General features: G+C 37.0%; 1 protein-coding gene and 1 pseudogene across 14 annotated transcripts in view; both read right to left on the bottom strand.

Annotated features, from left to right (window-relative positions):
• The window catches only part of Tle4 (TLE family member 4, transcriptional corepressor), a 140,877-nt gene that overhangs the window by 82,359 nt on the left and 30,961 nt on the right, over nt 1–27,557 (bottom strand). For 8 of the 14 annotated variants that reach the window (XM_057777414.1, XM_057777417.1, XM_057777421.1 and 5 more), the window contains exons 5-6: nt 23,873–23,935; nt 8,041–8,115 (exon numbers count right to left, since the gene is read on the bottom strand). In XM_057777414.1, the coding sequence (XP_057633397.1) occupies nt 8,041–8,115; nt 23,873–23,935 (138 nt within the window). The remainder of the gene's footprint in view (nt 1–8,040; nt 8,116–23,872; nt 23,936–27,557) is intronic. The other 6 variants (XM_057777418.1, XM_057777425.1, XM_057777420.1 and 3 more) reach the window with 1 other exon arrangement.
• On the bottom strand, nt 2,138–2,459 carry LOC130879186 (60S ribosomal protein L35a-like; annotated as a pseudogene).

Genomic DNA, 27,557 nt, shown 5'->3' with positions numbered 1-27,557 from the left:
CAACAGACAGGCATGCAGGCAAAATGCTCACATACATCAAATAACAAAGTCTTAAAATTTAAAAATAAAAAACAAATTAAAATGTTAAAATGAATTAAGGTAGATTTGTGCAGTGAAATATAAAACTAGAAAACTCACAACTTCCAAACCTAAATAAGGAAAAGTGAAATCTGAAGATTCACTTCAAAACACATCAAGAAATATTTTAAAATACTCAGAATGAGAATACTGAAGAACGTGAAGTGAAGGCGTCAGAATAACTGCTGAATTAACAACAGGAGTGCGTGCAACTGACTTATCCTCACTAGTCATTGAAGAGTTCTACCCTTTTTACAAAGGTCTTTAAGGCAGCTTTGATGACCACAACTGCACTTTCAGGTTGAAGGAACCTAAAATTAGTTTCTTGAAGGGCAGATTAAAAGTCCTTCCAATTTTCCCTAAGTCCCAAGAGTCATGCACAATTAGTAACACTTTCATTGCCTGTTTCAACTGAGTATATCTCACTTAGAGCCCATGTTTGCTCTGCCCTCTCAACTTTCTGAAGGATACAAAGAACCAGGCTGAGCCCACAGGAAATAAGGTCTCTAAATGGCAACTGTTCATGCTGCATAAAGAAACACCACTGAGTAGAAGTCATCAGAGAAAAGGGAGTGTCAAAAAAAGAAAAAAAACCTAACAAAGAGATAAAAATTCTGAACTGTTGACTTACAAGCTAATCTGAGCAAACCTGCTTTCGCTGTGTAATAGTGAACCCAGTCCATGCACAGATTGTCAAGCTCAACCTAGCAAATTTGGGAGCCTTTCTCCCAGTGGACTCCCAGAGCCTACAATAGTCTCAAGCTTCATCGGTTACCCACCTAGACACATTATCCAACACTGGTGACACTGTGCTCACTTCAAAGTAAGCTGTACATGTGCAGCTCTTGATACAAGGAGGGAAAGAAAGCTCCTCCGTAAACAGGAAAAATAAAGAACTACATACTTCAGGTTAGCAACAGTTTGGGAGAGGAGATAAAATGGCTGGCTTCTAAAAATTTCTTCCAGAAGAGCTTTCTATTAGGAATTAAAAATACACACAAGCAACAAATCAGAAATCATACTCCTAACCTAGAAATTTTGTGACCTCTGAAGTGAAAATTGAGCTGAAAATTATTTAAATGTATGAGTCTTTGTTATGAGAAGGGAAATCAGAGCCTCTTAAGAGTCTCAGCAAACTGCAGCACAAAGATTGAATTATAACTACATCACTCAATATTGCATCTCCTTTCTCCAAGGGAAAAAGAGAGCAGCGAATCAACATAAAGAGGGACTTGATGCAAAACTGCTTTAGTTTTAAGCATCATCACAGCTCTGTGAGCACATATAAACAGAGCCCTATAAGTGCAAAAGGCCCAGGGCCACCTGCACAGTGGCTTTCCATAACCAAGCTTCTTAAACCATGTGTGGAGACCAAGAAAAAACTGGCAATAGTTTCTGAATGCAATAACCAAAAATTAAAATGCATTATGAACCCGAGGTGTTTCTGGTAGTGCTCACCCATACTGTGGCATGGAACTGCACTGAGTGTTGATTTTAAACACATCAAGGCGTGTGACACCAGCAAAGACTACCTGAAACACTTCAGTTTATAATAGAGATGACTGTGTGCTACAAATTACAGTGTTTTACTGTACAAAGTTTTCTACTCGTAGAAACATCATGGTTTAATTACAGAAAATAAAAGTTTTTAAATATTTTCCTACTATTCTTTATAGAGAATCTCTTTAAATTGTACTATGTTAGAATGCTTATTTTTAAATTTTACTGTTAGAGTTGCTGACCTGTGTTACAAATAATCAGAGAGAACTCTGACTTGGAATTAGGTCAGACTTCCCAACAGTTTCTGAAAGTCTTCATATACTGATCATTTTATTCTAGCATTTTATGTGAAGTGGGGTTATGAGCACTGAGGATTATAAAATCAAAATACTGATCAACTCGGAAAAACTGTAAACTGCCCAACATCTTATATTATGAAATACTCAGCTAATATTTCTTTATATAAAAATAAGCACATTTATCTCATTAGTATGTGAATATATATATATATATATATATATGTTTTGCCCCCACATTTATTTATTTACTTTTCATTGATTTAAATCCGGGATGGGTACAGCATCACACAGATTCTGTGTCCAATGGTCTTTGCAGGAAGGTTGCTTCGGAATTTGGCATGCACCATGCCACTGTTTCCATGGGCCTGGAGTTACTTTCCCCCAGATCACTCTAGTTGTTGTTTTTTCATTTTTTTTTTTTTTTGCTTTATACACATAAGCGCATCTCTTGCCCAAATAGAATTCAGTTTCATCTCGGGCATAAACACCTTCAATTTTAAGAAGAGCTGTGTGCTCTCTCTGGTTCCGGAGACCTCGTTTATAGCCAGCAAAAGTGGCCTTCCACCACAGCCTTCCAGACATACTGTCTTTTAGAAGTCCAGTTCCCAGCAGGCCTCCACAGGCGCCAAGATAGCTGAAAAAGGACGGCCTCAAAAACTGTTTTATAATAAATTTCTTTGTCATTATCAGCAAATGTTTTATTTATATATCTATATATCCAAAGCTTCATGGAAATGTCTTGGATGAGAGGGGCTGCAAATACAAAGATTTAAGAAGTCTTGGTCTCCAAAGCCTTTAAACTCCAGGCAGACGGTAATCAAACTGAAATAGCAATAGCTGAGAAAAACCCAAATCTACTCTATAGCTCATGTTAAAGTTAACTTAATAACATATACAATAAGAAAGCACTTTACCATATACAATAAAGACTAAAAGAAAAATAATATTACTGGTCATAAGGTTTGTTTAGATTTAAAAATAACATGAGCTGTAAATGATGAGCTTGTAAAGACCGTTTACACACAGACCAGACATTAGAAAGAACGTACAATTGTAACATATGACCTCAGTAATCTCCCTACATGATAAAGACCCTTCACAAACTGATTCCTTTGAAGCCAAATCTTGAGAATGGTAAAAATTCTAGTAAAAGAAGGGCTAGCACATAGCTGCTGTGCGTTTCAAACAATCCTAACCAAGTGTTAGTGTGTAGGGAAAGAGAAGTGAGAAGGGTGGCATTCTTAATTCTATGGTTACGATGGGCAAATGAGTGCTAGCTACTGGCACCCCTTGAAGGATAAATTTTTACAAAGCACCAGAGGAAAGCAAGTCCTCCTAATCTTGCACCCTCAAGCCATAGCACGTATTAGGGATGAGATGGGTCCAGGAAAGACAGTTTCAATAATGTGGGAAAGCCATATTCAATATAGGCTAGCAGCAGAACAAATCACAAAACCATTGGTGGCCTGATAGTGAACACAAAGGAATGGAAAACTGCTCTTGGATATATACAATGTTTTGACTTTTGTTAAAAAGGTAAACTGTGTTTTTCATTTTATTTCAAGGTTTATCTTACTAGTGGTAAGATAAACTACCTGGCCACAGGATTATATATTATATAATTAGTATAGAAGAAGTACTCACCTTTTTTGTAAGATTTATTTCCATTTTAAATATGTATATGTGAAGGGGTGCATGTAAGTGTGGATGCCTTTGAAGGCCAGAGGCATGAGATCACCCTGAGCTGTTAGCTGCTCAATGCGGGTGGTGCTAGGAAGCCAAATTCAGGTCCCTGAAAGAATAGTTCCTACTTTTAGTTGCACACACTTGTTTTACATATCCTGCACTTTTATGCCCTTAAGGTTTTTGTCTAATGACCTATTTTAAAAGACCTATCAGAAATTATCACAATGTTTCATCCAAATGCATTTGAGTCTTAAAATGGTAGTTTTGAAATCTGTAATAGAAAAGGGGGGGACATATTTTCTAAACTGTCCTTATGTTAATACTCTCCCCCAAAATGTCAATCTGCAATAAATACATGCATATTCATTCCCGCACGGGTGAGCGCGCACACTCACACACTTACACTGTAAGGGTCAGTAGAAAAAATAAGCACGCAAATTTATATCCAATAAGAGTCAATCAAATGACAGAAACAATAAAACAAAATGTTAAGACAGAAAATAGCAACAGTAAATATTGTCTTTTTGAAAAAATAATTCAAACACATAGTATAGTAAAAGGCAAAGGCATTTTAAATCATTTCCTTAGTAATACAAGTAATATTTAAATAGATTTAATAGTGCTGCTCCAAACCAATGAATTATGGGTTTAAAACCTATTAAAATGTAATGTTTTTTTCCTGAGCTGAGAAGAGAGAGATTTAAATCCACTGAATTTTAATATTTCAGCTTGAGCTGCAGGAGGTAGAGAAAGTCCAAATGAACTATTCCATCAGCACCATTCAAGCATGAACATTTTAATCAGTTTTCCTTCCTTGGAGTTCTCTAACACAGTTTACGCTGTCATTCTGAAAGCACTTAACACAGAAAGTGTGAAAAACCACCAAGGCTTGTTATTGCCTTCACAATTGATGGCAAATAATTTTGCAGACTTCCTATCATTAAAATGTCACTACTAAAAATTGAAGTTCAGCATTTCTAGTGCTAAACTGCATTTTCCTGCAACACCATGGCATACCTGTTCATAAAGGTTATTGGGATGGGGTATTTTAATGCTTGCATTTATATCATTTCCCCTTTAAAAAGTTAGGACAAAAAAGAGGATGAGGAATCTTTCTTAAAAAATTTATTTTCATTTTCATAAGCTGAATCTCTTTTTCTCTAATGCTTACCCTAACAAACTTTTTCTTAACAGTAGTTTGTTGAAATTCTTATGGGTCTAAGTTAGCCTCCTTTATTAAGTATAACCACATTCACACAGCATGTACTGATTATATAGTGTAATGGATTTAAGAATCATTTTAAGATAGTCAGATGACTCAATCTAATAATACAGGAAATGAAAACATCATTTCTAATTAGATCATATTACTGATTTAAAACTGCAATTTGTGTGTTATTCCAACAGCGCAATCTCACAGAGATTCTAATTTAAAAGCACAGTGGCTAGGAGGACGCATGACAGTATCAAACTACATGCATACTATTCCCCCCAGCCCATGTGCGGTAACTCAAGGAAAGCTTCAAAGGAACATGAAATCAAAATACAAGGCAGTAACTATAAACAAAAGCAAAAGAGAAATTTCCTGGTTTTCTTTCTTATAAATAAAAGAAAAAAATTAACTTATTTGAGCCTATCAATGCTTTTAAACTGAACATGACCTGTGAAAGAAATCATTATAACTGTGTTTCATTCCATTAAACACAACTAGCTTATTGTCAGGAGAACAGTCACCTCTCCAGGTTTCAGGCTCACTTCAGCATTTTGCATTTAAACTGAACGGATCACTGGTTTGGCTCATTTACCAATGAAGGTAGAATAATATTGCAGAGTTAAAAGGTGCGCTTCATCAGATTTCATTAAATCTAGGAACATTCCCTCTTGTCTGGATGATGTGCCTACATATTAAATAGGTGCATATGGAGAGATAAATAAACGAAGGTCTGTAGTAGTGTAGTGGGTCTTGTGCCTCCTGGATGAAATGTTGTCATTTCCCCAGTGCAGAAAAATCACTGCCAATTTTATTCTAAAATCTCAGTAAGACAAATCTAAACCTGACCTATCATCACTCTGGTAGCAAATCAAAGTGCTGCCATTTCCTGGAAAGGTAAGGCAGTGGATAAAGGCTTTTGTTACCAAGGCTTAAACTGAGGCCAATCCCTAGGCTCCACATGGTAGGAGAACCGATTCCTACAAGTTGCCTTCCAACCTCCACGAGGCATGTCATGGCACAAATGTGTCACCACCCCAGCATACAAATAAATAAATAAATAAATAAATGCTACCATTTCTTAAAACGAGTACAGAGAACAATAGGTGCATTTAAATCCCAAAAATGTACATAAATTCTCCGAAAACTGATACAAGACTATCATCATGCTTTAAAACCAAAAAGAACCTCAGCTGCAGAATTTTGAAAGTGAAGCTTGTAGCCAGGTTCCTTCTTTCTCGGGTGTTTGTGGTTACCTAGAATAGCAGCATTTATTTTTATTTTTGTAATATCTGTTTTCAGAACAGGCAGATTATATAATTTTAACTCCATTCTGTCCAAATACAAATAGTTTGAAACTCTACAAAATTCACCAACATCAACGCATAATGCTTTGATAGCATGAAGCTCTACTGAATTATTTTTAAGTAAACTTTTAGATTACATAATTAAATCTACATGGACAATATGACTAGTAGGAACAACTACAACTTACAAATGGTTTCTCTGAGAAAGCAATGTTATCCTATTCAACACCAAGTATGTGAAACCAAAATAATGTAAAACAGCATTAAAATCTATGTGAATTGATAAAAGTAGGGAAACTTATTTGATTTTCTACCTGTCATAATTTTTTAATAAAAAAAAACCACAGGTATGATTTACTGAATTTTCCACTGTTCAGCTGATCACTAGAAACTAGAAAAGCAAAACAACCAAAATGCATTGTTTTCCTAAAAACAGGTGCTAATCAGATGTAGGTAGCAAGCTGTAAAAGTCATCACAAACACTAAACTACATAGAATAACAACTGTAAGTAGGTTCTATCATCATTCACCTGTGAGAATCTGTAAAAACAAAGAACACACATACCATTCTGACATGACCATAACTCATTCACATGAAAAGTCTCATGCAAGCAGAACTGTGAAGTACATAGTTTAACTTTTAAAACTGAGCTGTTTCTCTCTCTCTCTCTCTCTCTCTCTCTCTCTCTCTCTCTCTCTCTCTCTCTCTCTCTCTCTTTCTCTCTGTGTGTGTGCACGCTTGCTGCTATCTTCTTGAGTTTTAAGAAAGAAAAAGTAGTCATCAAATGTTTTCTCTTCACTGCCCCATCTCTCTTTCTCCTGAGTCTACAGGGTCTTTCTGGTTCCGCCTCTGCTTCCCAAGGCACATTTTTCTTACTCCTTTCCATTATGATGTCTGTTAATTTACTACCTTTTTTTTTCTGGTGGTCAGAGAGAAACAAAATAGACCTTCAAATAGGCCATTAAAGAACAAGCTACAATCAGACTACTGCTATCAACACCAATGCAATGATCCCTGAGTCCTGATTCCTTAGTTAAAAGACAGGGGCATAATTGTAGCAGTATCTTCACTGCAGATTGATTATTAGGCGACCCTTATTCTTATCTTCACTCAGCAATTTGAATTTTAATGAAAGCAAATGGAATAATTAGCATTTCAAAGTGTGTTTGATACACTGAGAGAGAAAAAGAGAAAAGACTTTTGTGTATAATTTATACACAAAGAAAGCATTTGGGAGGGAGCAGAAAAGAGTGGAATTTTCTTTAGAATGTGGCAAAGCGCTTCCAGCACTTCTGCATAAACTGTCAAGTCAGTACCAGACTGTTTACAACCAAGAGTTCTCCTCTTTATTATTATTTCTAGGTTTTTATCAGTTGTTTCATTTGGAACTAGAGTGAATGCCTAAACCTATGGATCCAGCAAGTTATATAAAAGATCATTGCCACTACTGCCAGCTAGCATTTTCTAACTGGGCCACTGATTGTTTTAGTTCATCTACTTTCTTCTACAAATGGACACTAACCTGTAAGATCAACTCATAAGAAAGAAGAAAGAGTAGAAGCGGATAAGCAAAAATACATACTTACTAAAAGTGTTATTAAGACAAAATAAATCATTTGGAACGATAAAAAGAAATCAGGTCATTTTAACATCAGAGCAAACTGTATCATTTCTTCCTATCTAGTTTAGCAACAGAAACTAATGGCACAATAAGGAAACATGAGAAAGAGTTGTCCAGTCTCCTCAGGGGAGTTTTCAGGAGCCAACTTCATTAGTAAACTGTGGCACAAAGCTTCTGAGCAGCTAACAAATGCCTCAGGAGACTGAAGGGCAAGAGCTCAGTTCACTGTGGTCATCTATTACTTTCTGCCCATTTGGTGGAACAAAATTTAAAGAGAGAAAAACAAGAAAGCTAAGGACAAACACTAAGATCAGAGCTAAAATGGAAAGGCCACGTACCCCAATGATGGCGTTCAGTTCTGCCATGGTCACCTGCTTGGCCCGTTCCACAGCCTGCACCACTTGTTGCTGGTGCTATAAATGAAGATCAGAAACAGAATACAATTATTTGTTTTCTACTTAGTCAGAACAGCTTTTCCTAATATGTCTTCTAACTTTTCATGCAAAATAGCATTTGGGAGTCTCCAGATTAAATAAAATCCCCAGGTGGTAGATGACTACATAGATGTCAAGGGTCACTGGGCCCACAATGCTTAGGAATAACCAGGTATCAGCTGTACACATCATCTCTGTGCTCATGGAGGATGCTCCCTACATCTGCACTATCTGCTCATATTTCATTCTCAGGCCAAGAGAGCACTCTAACCAAACATCTTCTGCTAGTACTGAAAACAAAGCTCAACTTATCCCATCTGTTTCTTTATTATCTCCTTTTCTCTATGCTACTTACAGGAAGAACATTTTTTTAAGTATTCCCTACAAGTACTTATTTTTAGATTCTTCTATGGTGTTCATTTGCATAAACAGTGAAAGGTTATTCTAATTCCATGTTCTATCTCTCCTGGAAGTGTAAAAGCGTCTATGTTTGTATTTCTGTCATGAAGGGTTGCATGTTTAAACAAAATATAAGCAAATGAACTTGAAGTACTTCATGTACTTTAAATGCAATTGAAAAACAAAAATTTACAAATCTAAATTATTTTTCCTTAACAAAACTAGAATCATTAATACTGAAAAATCTCTCTACCCTTGATTCATTTCCAAGGAGAATGAGCAATACGAATAAGTTTTATGATATGAATAAGTTTTTTGATACTGGTAAGAATCAAAACACAAGGAATACAGAATTGTGCATGGTGGCACTCACGCCTCTGGATAAACACAAGCAGTTGTATAAGACTCTCAAAATGTAAACATAACCCCATTAAGTACATGTGAAGAGTCTAGTATCTATAGACTCAAATTTGGTCTGTGGAATTCTTTCAAATAGCTTTAGCAAATGAAGGACAAAAAGGTATGTCACAGGCATTTCTCTGTGTGGTTGGAAGAGGCTTGTGTTAACTGATCTCTGGTAAAAATTTTAGCATCTATTCTTCATTAATTTGAAGTCAATACATGATTCAACTATAAAACTGCTTACAACACACAAAGAACTCGCCACAAAACATGTAATTTTCCTTTACTATCAAGTTTCCATGTCTAAACTCTCAAACATATATATGATATTGTGACTTAACTTCTACCTCTGACATGAACAGAGATATGAAAGGGAGGTTCTGTGGTAAAGAAAACTACCTTAAATTAGTTACATATAACATGGTGTTTTATCCTTTGCTTATTAATAGAAAAATGTTACATAACAAGTTAGTACCTTTTAAGTTTTCACAGAAATAAGCTAAAATATATACTTGTGAATTGTTTTTAATTGTAGGAGTTTCAGTTTCAAAACATGACCTAAAAGGAAGCTCAGTCTATAAACAGCTACCTACTTACTTTTCCATATTTACTAAAATGATAAAAATTTCTCTTATGTAAAATTTGGAGGAAGGGATGGTGAGATAGCTCAGACTACCAGTAAGGTGCTTGTCATAAAAGCATGTGACAGCATGCACTTAATTCCAGCACTGGGGTTGCAAAGAAAAGATCTCTGGAATTTACTGGCCAGCAAGTCTAATCAATAGGCAAGTTCCAGGTTCAGTGAGAGAGCCTGTCTCAAAATGAGGTGGAGAGAGAAACTGAAAAACACACCAGATTTCAGTCTCTGGCTTCTATGAGCACATATGTACATGTGCACACAAACAAGTATGCAGACACAAACACAAACATACACAAATCTAGAAGGAATAGACAGTAAGAGTCTATAATAATAGCTTCAGCTTATCTTAAAGACACTTTAAAACTACCTGCCATGTTTACTGAGCACTTACTGTGTGCCAAGTTCAAAGCTCATTTTAAATTTATGCTATTTCTCAGCATTGTGAAAAGCAATGTACTTGCAAAGTGGCCTCTGAGATTTTTAATGCTCCATGCAGTTTTAAAATCTGTATACATACTTGTGTGTGTCTGTGGATGTTTGTGCCAGCAGACCAGATATGTTGGATCCACCTGCAGCTGGAGTTACACAGTTGTGAGCTTTCCCATGAGTGCTGGAAACCACTCTTTAACCACTGAGCCATCTCTCCAGCTCCCTCCCATCGTGATTATGTCGGGAAATTGTTGCAAACTTTCTACCTTTTAACTTGTGACATTCGACAGTAGCTGTTTAAAATTTCCAAGTGAGACAAAGAATAGCATGTGCGCTCACCCACAACACATAGCACTCACTCTACTCATGCACAAATTCACTTATAGTACAAACGCTCTTACCATGAGAAGTCTCAATCTCCTGAAATAGCTCCTTTACATTAAGTATTAAATATTCAAAAAACAATTACATGGAACAGAGATATGAAACATAACTATGTGAGGCCTCTTTAGCATGAGGACTGTGCAACTGTTGCTTCATAAATTGTATCTCAACTGCTAAGAGACAAAGACGCCTCAGGCAGCAACACTCTACAGCATTGAAATCAAGTGCATTTTTTTGAGAAAACTCAACTCAATTCACTGATCTGCCATCAGATCTAACAGTAACTTGTTAGGAAGCTAACATAAAAACGGAAGTTGTGACTCAGCTTGTGTGCTTTGATAGCAATGGCTAAGGGCATACAGTTTTTGGACTTTACCTGCAGTTTGGAATTCACCTTCCCTGTTTCTGCTCACACACATGAATTCTCTGCTGATTAAGGACCTTTTGAATATAAGCTTCCTGAGGCAAACAATGCCACCTCTCTTGTGAGCTCTCAAAACACAAGTACCACCCTATCACGCCTCTCTGCACAACAAGGAAACACATCACCCCATACACTGGACGCACCCATCAGGTAGTGTGAACATCAAAACTCACACAGAAAGAAGAGGTAAAAAGATGAGAAAAGCAAACTTTGTTATTATTCCCCAAAGTTGGCTCAATGCATTTTGTTTTTCATTATCAGATCTTAACAAATAAGCTCCCTGACTCAGGAAATTCATTGTGCTTATAATGCGGATAGCTTTTCCACTATGCCTGACAACTCTTCATTTTCCTCCCCTTCCCTCCCTGTCACTTACTCCCATTCCACTCACATTTTATTTCCAGCCCCACGTCCAGCTTGTTCTTTCTGATACCACACCTCAAGTGGTGAAAAAGGCACTTTAGCCCCTGCTACTAGACAGAAAGGAACAGCCCCTTCTTATGCTTCAACGCTACCAAACAAAATATTAGTAAATACTAAAAAGCCAAGGGGATGACTGAGATTTAAAGGAGACAAAATATATCTAATTACTTTTTTCTTAAAATGTTGAACCTTACATTCCTTAGTTTTAAAAAAAACTATGCCGTAGAAATTTTATGACTGCAGAGTTACTGAAAAATCACTGAATTACACACAAGATAAAATAAATTTATGGGACATATATTACACTTTAATATGATTATTTTACAAAAATACTGTAATTTGTAGAATACAGGTATTGCTGGGGATTAAAAACTGTACATTGAATTATTTTCGACTATTTTCATTGTTATAAAATTATTTTAATATTTGATCAAAAAAGCATTAAATTTTTCTTCCATGAAACAAAATTATAAGTCCATAGAGGTCCAATAAGGCCTACTGATGAATAGACCTTTAAGAACCAATATGTGTGCAATAGGTTTTTAAAGTATGTTTTTCAGAAGTGATAGCAATGTCAGTGTCTCTCATAGCAATTATTTTGAGGCAAGAGATGTGATACTAAAGAGAAAAGTCATAATAAAAATTGTTGCACTTAAAATTTTTATAAATTTACTGCACATATTCGGAAGAAAATTTCAGGCAAAAATGCAAAGATGCTCAGAATTCTAATAATGAAAAACACCCCCCCAGATGTGAAGACACAAAATAAGACTCACCACACCCATTTAATATACAATGCACAATTAGAGTACGAAAAAAGGAAGGGCATAAAATATCAGAAGAGATTTTAAGAGGGAATCACGAAAGTCTTAGCTTTTCATTCATTTGTTCATTCAAATATGTTAAGTGCCTAATAAAGCACAGGCACCAAGGTTAGGATTATGACATGATAGACCACACCCCCTGATCTCACAGTTGTTTGATTTCTATGAAAAGGGGCTGGAGAAATAGCTCAGAGTTAACAGCCCTTTTTTGTTCTCGCAGAGGACCTGGGAGAGATGATTCCCAACACCACAAGGTAGCTCACAATCATATCTAACTTCAGTTCCAGAGGATCCAACACCCTCTTCTGACCTCCATGAGCAATATATGCATGTGGTATACATATACACATGAAGGCAAAACTCTCATAGACAGAAAAAAAGATAAATCTAAAATTTAAAAACTCTACGAAGAAAGATGGGGAATACTCAAAAGCTCTGTAATTACTACTGAGGAATAAATTCCGAGAGAAAATTAGAGGATGTTATGCAATCATTTATCAAGGAAATATCTTAATCTAATCTAATCTAATGTAAATACTAGGGGAAAAGTCCCTAAGGAAGCTGCCTTGACAACTGCAACTGGATGGACTACTGTGAATGAAGAATGAGGAGAAAAAAAAACCAGGCAAAAGGAAGAGCTTAGCAAAAGTCTTGAAGTCTCTCAAGGAAGAAAGTAAGTTAGCTGTGTGTGACTAGAGGAGCAGGAGCTGTGGAACCCTGCTGAGGAACAGGCAGGGTAGGATTGCTGGCCTTTGGGATAGGCAAAAAGTGGAATAACAACAGCAACAACATAAGCAAATGCACGGAGACACGAATGTATGGCATTTTCTAGAAAAGCACCTATTGGTAGAAATAAAATCTGGAAGAAAACAAAAGATGCCCAGCAGTGCAGGCTTTATTCTTATAGAAAGTGAGATGTTATTAAAATGTTTTAAGCAGATGAATCCTGTCAGCGCTGGACTTTATTAAGATAGATTTTACTGAAGGCAAGGGCAAGGAGTGAACCAGACTGCAACAAGAACAGTTACAGAGCCATGCAATATTCCAGGTGAAAGATAATTAGGTCAGAACTTGGACTAAATGCCTTTCTTAGGAATCATTAGCCACATGTAATAAATGCCACTTATTTACCATAACGCAAAACTAAAAGAACCTTTAGAGATTCGGAGACACGGAAACCAGGCTTTGTTAACCACCAAATGAGACTCTGCACCCTTACTTCCAAATGCTGTCTGGTTTGGTATGGTAAGAACTGCAGTACCAATTACAGGACAAAAAAACATTAGTATATCCAATAATTGACTCTCTACAGCATTCTAGCCAGTTGTCAGCCATTATCTGAAAAAGAGTCATAGCCTCTTATTAATAAGCTTTTTCCAGTGGAGGAGAATGAACATTAACTCTGATGACTTAAAATCTACTTTCCCAAAACTTCTCTTGACCCCAGTTTTGTCTCTAAATTTGCCTCTGCTTCCAGCATCTGAAAATAGTAAAACAGATTTTCAATTCCTTTCTTCCAGGTTAAACATTTGTAGGTCACTCAATGGCTCTAAGGCCATTCATCCTTCATGGCATACTCAGTGTAGATAGAACACAACGCTCCTGGTACATCTAGCAGATCAAGTCCAAGTAAAAATACCACTATATGCTTTGAAAGTTTCACTGAAATCTCCCTTTAAGAATTTAATAACCCTACTTTTAGAATCCTACTAGAGAATTCTTACCAAGTTTACAGGCATATATGCAATTTAAATATAACTGTAATCTCCAAATAAGGCTGTACTAGTGTTCCAAAATGGTTTCGCAAAAAAAAAACTAAATATTACAAAACATATAAGCAACACCAATACTTAGTAAAATGAAGAACTTCTCAAAGTTACACTTCAGATGGTGAACATATACACACAGCCTATTAATTTTGGCTTGAAATATAGGACCAAAGACTACAAATCTAAACAGAGTTCTCAAAAGAAGAAGCATAAATAGTCAATATTTTTAAGTGTCCAACATACTTGATCATTGAAGAAATGCAAATTAAAACTACTTTGAGGCTCCACTTCACCCTGGCAAAGTGACTAACATCAAGAAAACAATCCCTGGGGAGTGGTGGCACATGCCTGTAATTCCAGTATGCAGAGGCAGAAGTAGGCCTATCTCTGGGAGTTCAAGGCCAGTTTGGTCTACAAAGAAGAGTTCCAAGACAACCTGGGCTGTTACACAGAGAAGCCCTGTCTTAAGAAATAAACAAAAACTTTAAAAAGAAGTTAAAAAAAAAAAACACAGAAATTTCTGGCATTGATGTAGTGAAAGAATGTCATTCTCTTAAGTAGAAGGTAAACTAGCAGCCACTGTGGAAGTCACCGTCAGGTTTCTCAAAAACTACAAATACAACTACCATATGATGAAGCTATTGAGTGCTCTCGAGAGTGCACGCACACACGAGACTCTCTAACCTATGACAAAGACACCATCACACCCATGGTCAGGGCTACTCTAGTCACAATATCAATGCAATCAGACCAGCTATTCATCACTGGATGAATAGATAATGAAATTATACTAAAGGAATTTTATTCAACTGTTATAAAATAAAATTGGTGGAACATGAATTGAACTTGAAAAATAAAAAAGTAATCAAGGCTCCGAAAAACATCTCATTTTTTTCCCTCTCATATGTAGATCCCAGTCTCTTGGTGTACTTATGCAGTGTGTGTGTAGATAACAAGAAACAAAAGGGAGACCCATTAGAAGGTGAAGGAGGTTTTAATGAGTGGAGAATAGGTAGCAACACAGGCGATAGTAAAGTGGAAAGGAGAATAGGAAGGGAAGGCTTAAGAATGGATGGGGTCAGAAAGATGGAGAAAAGAGATGAGAGAGAGGAATTCAACCAAAACCGAGTATGTATGAAAATACCAAGGAAATCTACTTTGTAGAATAATCAAAAGACAACAATAATACAAAAAATAAGCATTTAGGAATACTTTGGAAAAGCTGCCCAAGTCTTTTCCACACTCATCGTTTGCCTTGCCTTCTTCCCTTCTCATATGACACAGAATTATTATTATTATTAATTTTCCAAGACAGAATTTCTCTGTGTAACTTTGGAGCCTATTCTGGAACTAGCTCTTGTAGACAGGCTAGCCTCGAACTCACAGAGATCCGCCTGCCTCTGCCTCCTGAGTGCTGGGTTTAAAAGCGAGTGCCATCACTGCCTGACTCCAGAATTCTTTATTGGTATGTCCGAGCTCTACAGTTCACAGATGTCCAATAGTACTTTCTACAACATTTACAGTGTTTGATTTGTACTAATAATATGTCATCCACCAACCACAGATGAATAAGCACTGAGTACTCGAAAGGTGGCTAGTAGAACTGAGAAAGTAATTCTTAATTTTTCTTAAACTTTACTTATAATTTGAATTGACATAAATACTTCTGCATTAGATGATGCAACTCTGTTTATACTCAGAGTACTTTGAAATTTATCTTCATTCAAAGATAGTAGGTTTTTCAAGCATACATTAATTTTGGAAACTTAAATATAAGGTTGCCAATGCTGCCTTTGGAGGGAAGCCCACATTTAATTAAACCTTCAGGATAAAAAGAAAAATACCTCCTGAGAGTCATCTTTTATTTCCTGAGGTCAAACAGATCATAATCCCACCATTTTGCTACCAATTGTCATTAAAACACATGGTCAGGTAAAGCAAGAATATTACTAGTCATCCAAAAAACACAGAAGAGAATTATGCTCGAGTAGCTCGGAGTTGTAATGGTAATAAAAAGAAAAAAAAAAACCTATCCTAAATGATATTTACTCTGCACATGCCTCAATGTAAAATTCATAAAAATGGACCAAACCTTCAAAGAATGCCCAGTGCACAACCCTGCATAGAAGGCACTGTGATACATTACCAAGCCTGACCAATTGACTCCAACTGACTTGTGTGGTACAGGCTACAGACACAAATGTTTTCCCTAGATGGTCTTAAAGAGTTGTCTGGGTGCCTGCCTACCAGAGATTTGTGGGGGATTTCAGCAAAGCTCACCTACATCAATGTTACCATGTTACCACAAGCCACTGATTCCTTACAAAGTTAACAGGCAATATGAGTTAACGTGGAGTGATCACGCACCGGTAACACTGCTACCAGTGTGTGTAACCACTGCATTTTTTTCATTCCCTCCCTATGGCACAATAAGAAAGTGACTGATCACATTTTTCAACTTCCATTTCACAATTATTCTATACATTCAAAATGTGATTCAGAGAAACCCATACCCACATCTTAAATAAATGGCATGAGTAATAAATTTCTAAATCACATGCCTAAAAAGGTTGTTTTCCTATTACATTAGAAGAAACAAATGTAGAGCTAAGATAAAAACATATGTATCATTCGAAATTTTAATTCTATGGGATTCATACGACCCCTATTGCATAACTATGTGTCACTGTCTACTTCTTAAATGCAATGTAGAAAGCCCAAGTAAATCTAGAAAATTCTGAGGAAACAAACAATGAAACAAAGAAAATTCACAACATGGTACAACTCATTAGAAAACCTAATAAGTAAATGGGGGAAGGAGAGCTCCCAGCTGGAATTACTCTGTACCTGAAAACATTCAAGGTGAAAGTTACCTTTTCCCTAAGTAAATGTGAGCTGAAAAGTAAAGGACTAAAACTCTTCAATATAATTTAGCTTTAATGGTCTGAAATGTCTAATGAACATGTCTGTTAAATATTTTTTAAAAACAATTATTTCATTTATCAAACCAGTATTTACTCAAAATAACAGACACATATGAAAAACTGCTCTGCTCCTTTGTAAGCCCAGACCCTAAGTAAGTCTTCATATCACTGTGAAATCCAGCCTACATGACGCCTCCACCAGCTCCTAGGCAGCTCTGCTTGTTTTAAATACCTTACGACCAGAACCCCTAGTTATGAAGTTCGAGAAGGAGGAAAGGAAGCAAATGTCCATTCCCCTTGGCACTGAATGATTAGAAACAAGCTGGTCGGTTTATGGATGGCAAGGTTTAAAACAAGGACCATGAGTTTAAAAAATGGGACTTCAGTAGCCACCGTTCAGAAGGAACTATGGTCTGCAGGTTATTTCAGGCTGTGGTCTAGAAATGGTTTGCACAAATGCAGAGAGAACAGATAAGTAAGTACTCAGATACAAATGGGACATCATTTCACAACCACAGTGCAGGGCTATCCTGACAAGAGGGAGAAGAAAGCTTGTGAGGGAGGTCAGCAAACACTGGAGCATAACAGTATCTTCTGGACATGACAGGGCCGTGACACTCGAGAACTCACAGCAGCAGAGTCTGTGAGCCCTGGACCCTAGCTGAGGAACTATGGATAGATGACAGCTTCAGGGGAGAGAGAGAGTTTCTTTAAGGGTTTAGCCCCTAGTAGACCAACCACACTCCAGTGGACAGCCCCCTTACTCAGGAATATATCTGGGCAGTACAAAGTAGATTTTGTTATTAAGTAACAAAGGAAATGAGGTTGGGGAATAGGGAAATGAGAGTGAATCTGAATTTGGGGGATGAGGTGAGGAGGTCTGGGACATTACAAAAGGGGCAGTAAAAGTGAACTTCTTTCACATTCTGCCCATTAAAAAAAAATGCCCCCCCCATTCCTGTTTCTGTAGACAGGGCAGGACCCAGTGGAGCTATAGAAAATGAACATGAAGATAAAAAGTTTACAGTAAGTTGAAGTTAGCAAATAATTAGTACATTTCCTTTAAAAACAACTGTTTCCTGAGAAGAATAAGCTTTTTTTCATGAATAAATCAGTTAGGTAAGTTGAGTTCTAAAATTAAAATATCCTGTTAGGTCTTTTACATCATCACCAATTCTTAATATTTTATAACCTGTTTTTAATTTATGTGTTGTAATATGAGCGGCAGGGCTGCGTCCCCGGCACCCGGCCGCCCACATGGCTAGCTTATGCCCCGAAATAATTACACGGAAACTGTATTCTTTTAAACACTGCCTGGCCCATTAGTTCCAGCCTCTTATTGACTAGCTCTTACATATTGATCTAACCCATTTCTAATATTCTGTGTAGTACCACGAGCTGGCTTACCAGGAAAGATCTTAACCTGCGTCTGTCTGGAGTGGGAGAATCATGGCGACTCCCTGACTCGGCTTCTTTCTCCCAGCATTCTCTCTGTTTACTCCACCCACCTAAGGGCTGGCCTATAAATGGGCTAAGGCAGTTTTCTTTATTAGTTAACCAATGAAAGCAACAGATAAAATACAAGAACCACCTCCATCATTTCCCCTTTTTCTGTTTAAACAAAAAAAAGCTTTTATTTTAACATAGTAAGATTACATATAGCAAAACAGTTTATCAAGCAAGAATTACAGTTATAATATTTATATCTATTTTATCTTTTATCATAACTAAGGAAAACTATAATTATAACTAACCATTTTTTAACTCCATCAAAGACTCCAGAAGGATACAATATTACCTAAGTAAACAAGAAATAAGAAACTTCAAACTCTAGAAATGACAGAGACATCTTGCTGTCTGGACAGTCACCCAAAGTTCCTCTGTACCGTTGGGGCATCCATCTTCAGCCTTCAGGCCCATAGTATCCAGCAGACATTTTCATCAAGCAGGAAATTTTAAAGACAGTTTAGTCACTTTTTGTTGTGTCCTGCAGAATGTCTCTTAGACTCTTTCATGAGTCAGGAACCCCGAAAGACCGTCTCATCTTTAGGCGAGTTTAGTAGTCCTCTCTCTGAGGGTTCTCTGTGTCCAGTTTATGCAACAGTTCAGGCAAGAGCAGTTTCTTGCCCAAATGGCTATCATACTCCATAAGGAGCCTCTTCGATGCCCATCTTCCTCTTGAAGTAGATTGGTGCTGCCAGGAGCAGATGTGTCTCATTGTCATAAAAAGCCCTAAATTATTAAAACACTTAAATGCCATATTCTGTAGCCTTTGAAAGATATGAAGAATGCCTATCTGAAATATATCTATGATAATGGGCCAGGCAGTTTTCTTTATTAGTTAACCAATAAAAGCAACAGATAAAATACAAGAACCACCTCCATCATTTATGTTCATTGTTTTGCCTGAATGTATGTGTGTCTGTATGAGGGTGTCAGAAGTCCTGGAACTGCACTTATAGACAGGTGTGACCTGCCATGTGAGTGCTGGGAATCAAAGCCGGATCCTTCAGAAGAGTAGCCAGTTCTTTTAACAACTGAGCCATCTCTCCAGCCCCATCAATTCTTATTAACAAGCCCTATTACAAAGGTAGCTCTGGAGCCTATCATAAAACGGAGAACTGTACCATCAACACCATAAAGGATGTAAAAGTGGCTGAGCTCAGGTTTTTTTCACACTGCATCCTTTCGCATAAATCTGTCTCTTGTGATGAAGCCTGTTCCTTGTTATCAACACAACTTTCTGCAAAATGGAACTGTTTACTGAGAAGAGTGTTGAACTACAATATTAGAGAACTATAACCTACTAGGAATCTGAAGTTCTTAAAGGTCTTAGAACACTTAGAACCATGAAGTACCTACTATTTGATTCTAAATAATCCTTACAGGGAGGGATACATACATATATACTATATACACACACACAAAACCAAAAACATAACTGCTCTCCAATTTGGTTCAGTATTTAGGTGTTTGATATTTAACACTTGAAATCTAACAAGTCAAAATAATGGCAAAAATATTCTTTTCCTTCTGAAAAGTTAATCGTAGAACTGACTGCTTGATGCTAGAGTGATAAAAGTCCTAGAGAACCACATTGAACTATTTCTTTGAATTTTTCTAAGTTTCTCTTCTTTTCCAAAATGTCTTAGAACCTAAACAGATTCCATTTCCCTGAAAGTACACTAGGAAAGGAGGAACTAGGTACTTCTTATACCAGATGCTATTTCAGTTTCAATACATACAATACACATTTTAAGGCAGAATTAATCTCATTCAATAGGAGCACAGGCTTACAGAGATAACGTTACCAGCATAAATCAATGTAGAAGAGCTTTGATTTAATCCCACATTAGCAGAAATGTTGCCCCTATTATCAAGATGTAACAGTGAAACATAGATTTCTTTTTACATCAGATTAGCCTTAAAAGGTGCAAGCTGGCTGGATGGGGGAGGTGGGTGTGGGATGGGAGAGCATACACCAAGACAACATTTGCTGGCATTCCTCAGCGTGACTGAGGATCCAGAAAAACTAAGGGTCTATAGGCTCTATCCTGATATTGCTCAAGAAAAATAAACATATGCCCAGCTAGTTCAGACTCTTTGGGCATAGTTTTAATTTACAAAGAGAAGTAAAAAGAGAAACAATTCACATGCATGCAAAACACAATGATTCAAAAGGATTTAGAAGCAGTTCCAGGCCTTCCCCAAAGAGAACTCACAGACCTGTCTTTGCTGGTATCATCACAGCCAGAGCTGCTATACCCACAGGGAAGAGCATGTGCTAAATGCCCAAGTGTGGAGCCCTGCTAGCCCACAGACGAGGAAACTGAGGCTGAGAGAGGCAAAGTACTTGCTAAAGGCCACACAGCTTGGGTTGGATTAGACAAAGCCATGTGATTTGTAGTTGGGAAGTCAGGGCTCCACCTAGGTATGGTGGCCAACAGCTGGCACTTCTTTATAGAACTGACAGCTTGGAGGCGGTTACTTGTAATTTCTTTCCTGAAAATGAGACAACATGAAAAAGAACTTCCACAGGTATTACCATGATATATATTTTATGAGGACAAAAATCTGAGAGCAGAGTACAAACCTGTCTAATAGCCAAAAGAGGGGTGAAGAAAAGGTTCAGTCAGATGATGGTTCGTGGTTACCGAACTCTGGTATTATGGGTCCTATGAAATTCTAAAATCTAAGTAATAGACAACTATTAATTTTTAACAGCAAGAGATAGTACTATCTTTGTCTAATACTTAAGACTTTAGTAGTAACTATGTATATTGGCTCCAGTTTTTAATGCTGCAATGAAATATTAGAAAAGAATCTTTCTGTAATTTTAAGATAATACATCAACTTTTAAGTATATTTGAGCTAAAATTTGGTTTTTAAATAAAAAGGTTTTATAGTTAAAAATTAAAAAATTTAATAGTTTTAATTAATTAGTACATTTTTTGTAAGTTTGAAAAAAAACTATACACTATCAAAACCAATTAACACACAGAACTAAATTAAAGGCAGACGTTCTAGATGTATATAATTTACCTCCTGTTTCTGTCAGATTCCAAACACCTCCATCTACACTGTCTTGTAACTTATGCAAGTCTCCAGGGAACACCTTCCTTTTTTCCCCCAGATAGAATCATTTAATTTTTCAATAAAAACGTTTAAAAATAAATTCAAATGGCATAGCTGCCTTCCTGGCAGCAACACTGTCACAAAGAAAGCTGGTGTTAAAAGATCAGATTAAGAGTCTTCAGTCCTGGCACTAAGTGATACCCGTAGCCATGCAAGAGTGATTTTCCTGCCACTGAGGAAACAGGAAATAGAATCCTTCTTTCTCTAATAGCCTGCCTCTTCCCCACCCTCCAGATTAAGGTCCATCTGGCCCCAGAGAGGAAATGAGGTATCTGCTTACAGAATACCCTAAAATACAAGGTTGACTATGTTTAACCTCAAACACAAATGAGACCCTGAACAATGAGAACAATCACACTTGTGGCTTGTACTTTAAGAGACATACTTCCATTGTACAAAATCATAAATAGTAAAAGAAAGATATACACAAAATTAGGATTTAGAAAACCACGATGTAGGATTATTATGTATATTAAGGACTGAAATCAAGAACTGCCAAACCTTAGGAAAACAAATAGTTTAATGTTGAAAGAATGATGTCTACCCTTCCAGACAAATGCAGAAGAAAAGGGTTGTTAATACCTCTCCCAAGGCTTTTCTCTATGGGGTACAACATCCTCAACCAATTAATGTCAGTCTTGCTTAGTGTTGCTACCATTGCACATTCTGCTCCTACTGGGCCTGCTCATACAAACAACATAACTCATGTGGGAAAATAAATTAGTACCTCCAAGACCACCTTTCATTTCTGACCATAAACCAGTCTGCAAAAATGCCACGTGGACAAACTTGTCCTACTAATTGCATAGAGTGGTCTGTATCTGCCGAGATCCAAAAACTAATACCACCCCAAGGGACAGTTTTAACTTTTCCCCTCTACCTTTGAGCATCACACCTCAGCCTAGTTTTAGGGTCACATATTCTTCTCACTCTTTATCTCCACAAGCAGAACTTCTTAAAGTAAGAGACAATCAAATCTAGATGAGGCCTGGAACAGTCAAGCTCCCCAAAGAAATGAAAATATGAGCTAGAGATGGCTAAATGTTGAGAATACTTGGTTCTCTGGCAGAAGAACTAAGTTCTGTTTCCAGCACTCCCTTGTTGGTTTATAGCCATCTGTAACTCCATTTTTAGGGATCTACTGCTTCCTTTTAGCCTCTGCAGGCACCAGGTACATATGCAGCACACATGCACAGAGGCACACAAACAAAGATAAATATTTTTAAAAAGAAAGAAATGCAAATATGCTCTTTAACACTTAGTTAAAACACATCTAATCTAGTCACAGGTAAATACTAGGTAAAAATAGGTAAATGACGATAATGATGTTAAGTGGTCATAGACGGGGAAAACAGCATGTGAATTAGGACGTAGCAAGGTTTGTGAACGGAGTGTGCCCTTCTTCAACAGAATAGTTATGCAAATCAAATCCTGGTTTGGACAAAATAAGCCAGACAGAAATCCACATGTCTATAATGTATGTACAAACTCAAATACTGGTTTGTGTCTAACCCCAGCACATGCATTGTTAGACAAATGTGTAAATAGCTGTTTTGAATGGCAGTGACAGAACACAGTAACTAAAAAGAGTGAGAGGAAAGTGCCTTCTCTATGCAAAAACGAAGTACCAAGCACTGTGGTCTCAAGACTTTAGAAATAGTTCATTCTTCTTACAGCTGATCATACCAGAGCAAATAAAGAATTTAATAATCCAAAAGCAAAACTATCCCTTTCTAGTATTATCATTTAAACTTTCTACCTACCCAAAGCAAGCAAATAAGCAAAGTAAAAAAAAGGGGGGGTGATACAAAGAAACCACCAAGAACTAGAAAGGTAGACCCTCCTTTGCACCTGCATAAATTTTTGACAGTATACACTTTCCTTGGTAGTAAGCAAAGTAAGTGAGCCACATGCCAGGCACTGGTCCACAAAGAGGCGCCTATCAGAAAAGCCTAAAGTGACACAAAAATGAGTACACTGAATTTATCTTGGATGTTTGTTCTAAATACATAGACAACATAAAAGGATTAATCATTAACTTAAAATAACTTTTAATAGGCAGAAGCCAAAATTCCCATTAGGTGAAGCTCTTATTGAATCCCAATGCTCAATGACAGATGTAGAGATCAAGTTCTTGTCTTGGTGACAATATTACCACCTCTGCAATTAGATGGCATTACAGCAAACAGGCATAATCCTGAGCAATACTACTTTTAATAATGGCAACAAAATATTTTAACAATTAAATTTTACTTAACAGATATATTCCATTATTAAATACATTTAAATTTTGTTACACTGGAAATTAATAAGGTTCAAAAGTTGGAATGAGAACACTACATCTTAAAAATGTAAAATACGAACATCAACAAAATGACAAGGAAAAAAAGAAAGAAAATGGCAAGGTCAGAACCATGTCTAAATCCCTTATCTGTAAAAATCAAAATGGCAACAACTTCTAACCATCAGATCAACTATCTTACCTCTTGGGACAGGAAAGGAATGACCTGTGCACAGATAGCATTTAGTCGTTTCACAATCTCTGCCTGCAAAAAAGAGAGAAACACAATAGGAAGAACAGTCAGCTGGATATAGATTCCCCAAAATATTAACCGGATGATATTAAAAGACTCTTGTCCTCTGGTTGACGGTGTCAATGGAAGAGGAAAACTACCTTCTTAGCAAGCCCATTAAAAGGATGCAGTGACAACAGAGCCACATTAGCATCAGGATTTACCAAATAGCATTCATCTTAAAATTTAATCTTCAAGCACCAGAGTAATAAAAAATGGATTTAATCTCCATGACTAGAACCCAGTTTCCTAAAGCTTTCATCAGAAGGACCCTTGCCCAATCTAATGGTTTTCTTAAAACCCCTAGTCTTTATTTAATGCGGATGACACAGTTTTCCTCTACATATCACAACTGTTTCCATAACCAAATGATTAGACTTCCACAGTTGTTCTCTCTCTTCCCTACCCTCTCTTAAGTTAAAGCAAACCTTGAATTTAACGACTGAGAGCCTCAGCCTCCAAGTGCTTGAATCTTAAGCATGTGCTGCCACACCTGGCAATCTGTGACTGTCAACACTTAGTGGGATTTTTCTACTTAGTTCCCAATTTCCTGGGGGGAGGAGGAAGGGAGAGAATAGCAGTAATCAAGTAAACTAATGTAATTATTAATGACTGAGTAGCAGGATACTTTCAAACAGTAAAGGATTCCATATCTGTCAGCCAGGGTTTTTAGTGTGTAGTTTAGAACAAGCTATATATAGTCTTAGTACATTCGACAGAACAATGAGTCTGAAGACTATCTTCACTATCATTTTTCTACAGATCTGCAAAAGTTTTAACAAAGTTAGACTATAGAAACTATTCACTAAAAATACAGGGACAAAATATATTTGCTTTGTACACACAATTCTGCCTTGGAACTGTGGGGGTTTTAGAGCAATAAAGAAAAAAACCATGCTGTTACATGTTTTATTTAAAAACCTGCTCAAACTTTACTTATGTTCACCTTAGTATGAATCTTCAGATGGCATTTAGACACTTTATGATAAGCAGACAGATTTTAATATATGCACATATGTGCATACAAAATTGCTCATATTTTAATGACGGGGTGGTGAAAGGGGGAAGTTAAGAAATGTTAAAAGACAGAAAATGTACAGCAATTACTATTCCTGAGACATTCTTAAAATAAATTTCATCCAGAATCAGTCATTTTTATGAAAGCACACAAATGTTCTTTTTCTTGCTAAGTCATTATAGAACAGCAACACTACTTATGCAATCGAGGCTTCCTTGTTTTTGCAGCAACCCTTTTAACTTTGTAGCTATGCAATTACTTAAATGCCAGCACCTTAAAAACTTCATCAGCTAACCCAAAACAAAAATTCACCATAAGTCCCCAATGTAGGCTTTCCATTACAGCCTGTACTTAACGAGAAAGACAAAGCCCAGAACCACTAAACAGCAGTGACTAAGACTCCACTGTGCTGCCCTGATTTAATTTACTGCCCTGGCCCCACGGATCATTTAGCCATCCTTTAAGAATGCTTAAACCACAATGAAAGGCTGCAATGGGAACCACCAAACCCCTCTCCACCTGGATGCACATTCCACAGTGGTGATGGAGTTAAATTCTAAGGTAAGTTAAGAAAACAGAACAGCATTCAGGAGGCTGAATGCTCAGTGTCTCAAAGGCATTTGGTGGTTAGGCTTTTTGTAGAAAGAGGTGGGGGTAGGAATAAAAGATAATGAGACTTTAGGGCAGACCAAACTGATGATTCTTATGCTTAGAACCATCTGCCAAGCATATTTTCCTCATTATGTTGTTTACATAAATAAAATAGTCCCTTGCTAGAAGGGTTGAAAAAAAGTATGTGGGCATGTAGGAAAACTGAGTTCTTTAATTTGCCTACATAATGTAGGCAGTAAAAACTACTCAGGAAACTCATTCATCTGGTCAAATAAAAAAATAAGAGGCATTTGGCACCTCAATAAGCTATTTTAGGTCCAAGCATCTATTTAAGGCAAAAACAAAAACAAAACAATGCCAAAAGAAAAAGAAAAAAGTCTTAATACTAAAAATTATGTATGTTAACACACCAACAGAAAAACAAGGGTAAAATCTTCAAAGTTTTCTTTAAAGGTCTCCTTTTGTTTAAAAGACTTCTTAATTTCTTTACGCTGTCATGCCAATAGATTTTCATGGACAGGCTAATTGGCAGCAAGGGGGTGGGGTATGTCTGTGTGATTTCATACAATTAAGCAGGCCATTCCTCACTTTGAAAGCTAAAGTTGCCTCGGAAACACTGCTGCTTCCATGGTCATCTAATTTCACTTCTTTTGTCCCACTGGACCAAGCTTTGGGGAGGCATCATTTATTTTCAGGCGTTTCCACTGGGCTTCAGCGATCAACCAGTAATACCGTGGACACACACTTCTAATGGCCTATGTTTTGAAACTGAGTCTAATCTAATGGCGTGGGGCCCAAACTCCTTTTCTAGCACAGCCATTAAAGGATGTAGGTTATTGCTGTTGTCACCATTGATATTTGTCATTGTAATGTAATTAGGGCCCTAAAATGATGCATTACAGCCCTTGGCACAGCTTCTATTAAAATCTTTTCTTCTGCTCACTGAACTGCGACCTGCTTTCTGATGAATAACAGACAGACAGCTTTAGGGTAAGAAGCAGATTCATCAAAGAAGTATTTTTCAGCTTTGGGGAAAGAGGGAAAAAGACAACTTAGCAGGAAAAGCCATAGTACACATTTGAATTGCATCTGATCACTTGAAATTCTGATTGCATCTGATGAATCTGGCTTAGACAATATATTTCCAGTCTTTGAATCACATGGTTAATCAGGGCTCTAATCTGCTATCCATCAGACTATGCCAGTTCTTTGGCTTCCAATCAAATTTATAGGTGATGTGGGTCATGCATCCCTGAGCAATGCATTCACAGATAGCCCATTGAAAAAGGCAAAGATGCTGAAACACTGTTCATTGTTAGAATTGCGCAGTTGTTATAGCATTTGATGCTTTACAGGGCATTGCATAACTACTGCCTTTAATATCCATGATATGCCTAATCAGCACTTATAGTCCTAATAAAAGGACAATTGTTCATGTCAAAAAATGACCAAAAAGAACCCTCATACACTGACAAGTAAACATTTGATGCTTCTATTACATCTTCCGTATTCATAAAGATAGACATTTAAGAAAAGCAGTTGATGGTGCTGGTGAAATGGCTCACCCCTTAAAACTGCTGAATACCAGAGTTCCATTCCCACACCCACATCTGGAAGGTGACATGGGCCTTTTAACTCCAGTTCAAAAGGATCAGATACCCCTTTTATACACATTGGCACTTGCACACATATATGCATACATATATAGGGCCCATATAAATAAAATTTCCTTCAATTTTTTTAAATATTTATTTATTATGTATACAATATTTTGTCTGTGTGTATGCCTGCAGGCCAGAAGAGGGCACCAGACCCCATTACAGATGGTTGTGAGCCAACACGTGGTTGCTGGGAATTGAACTCAGGACCTTTGGAAGAGCAGGCAGTGCTCTTAACCTCTGAGCCATCTCTCCAGCCCCCTTCCTTCAAATTTTTAATAAAAAAGTTGAACATATTTTCCTACAC

Source organism: Chionomys nivalis, chromosome 8, assembly GCF_950005125.1.
Source record: "Chionomys nivalis chromosome 8, mChiNiv1.1, whole genome shotgun sequence".
Lineage (NCBI taxonomy): Eukaryota > Metazoa > Chordata > Mammalia > Rodentia > Cricetidae > Chionomys > Chionomys nivalis.
This window is presented reverse-complemented; position numbering and strand designations above follow the sequence as displayed.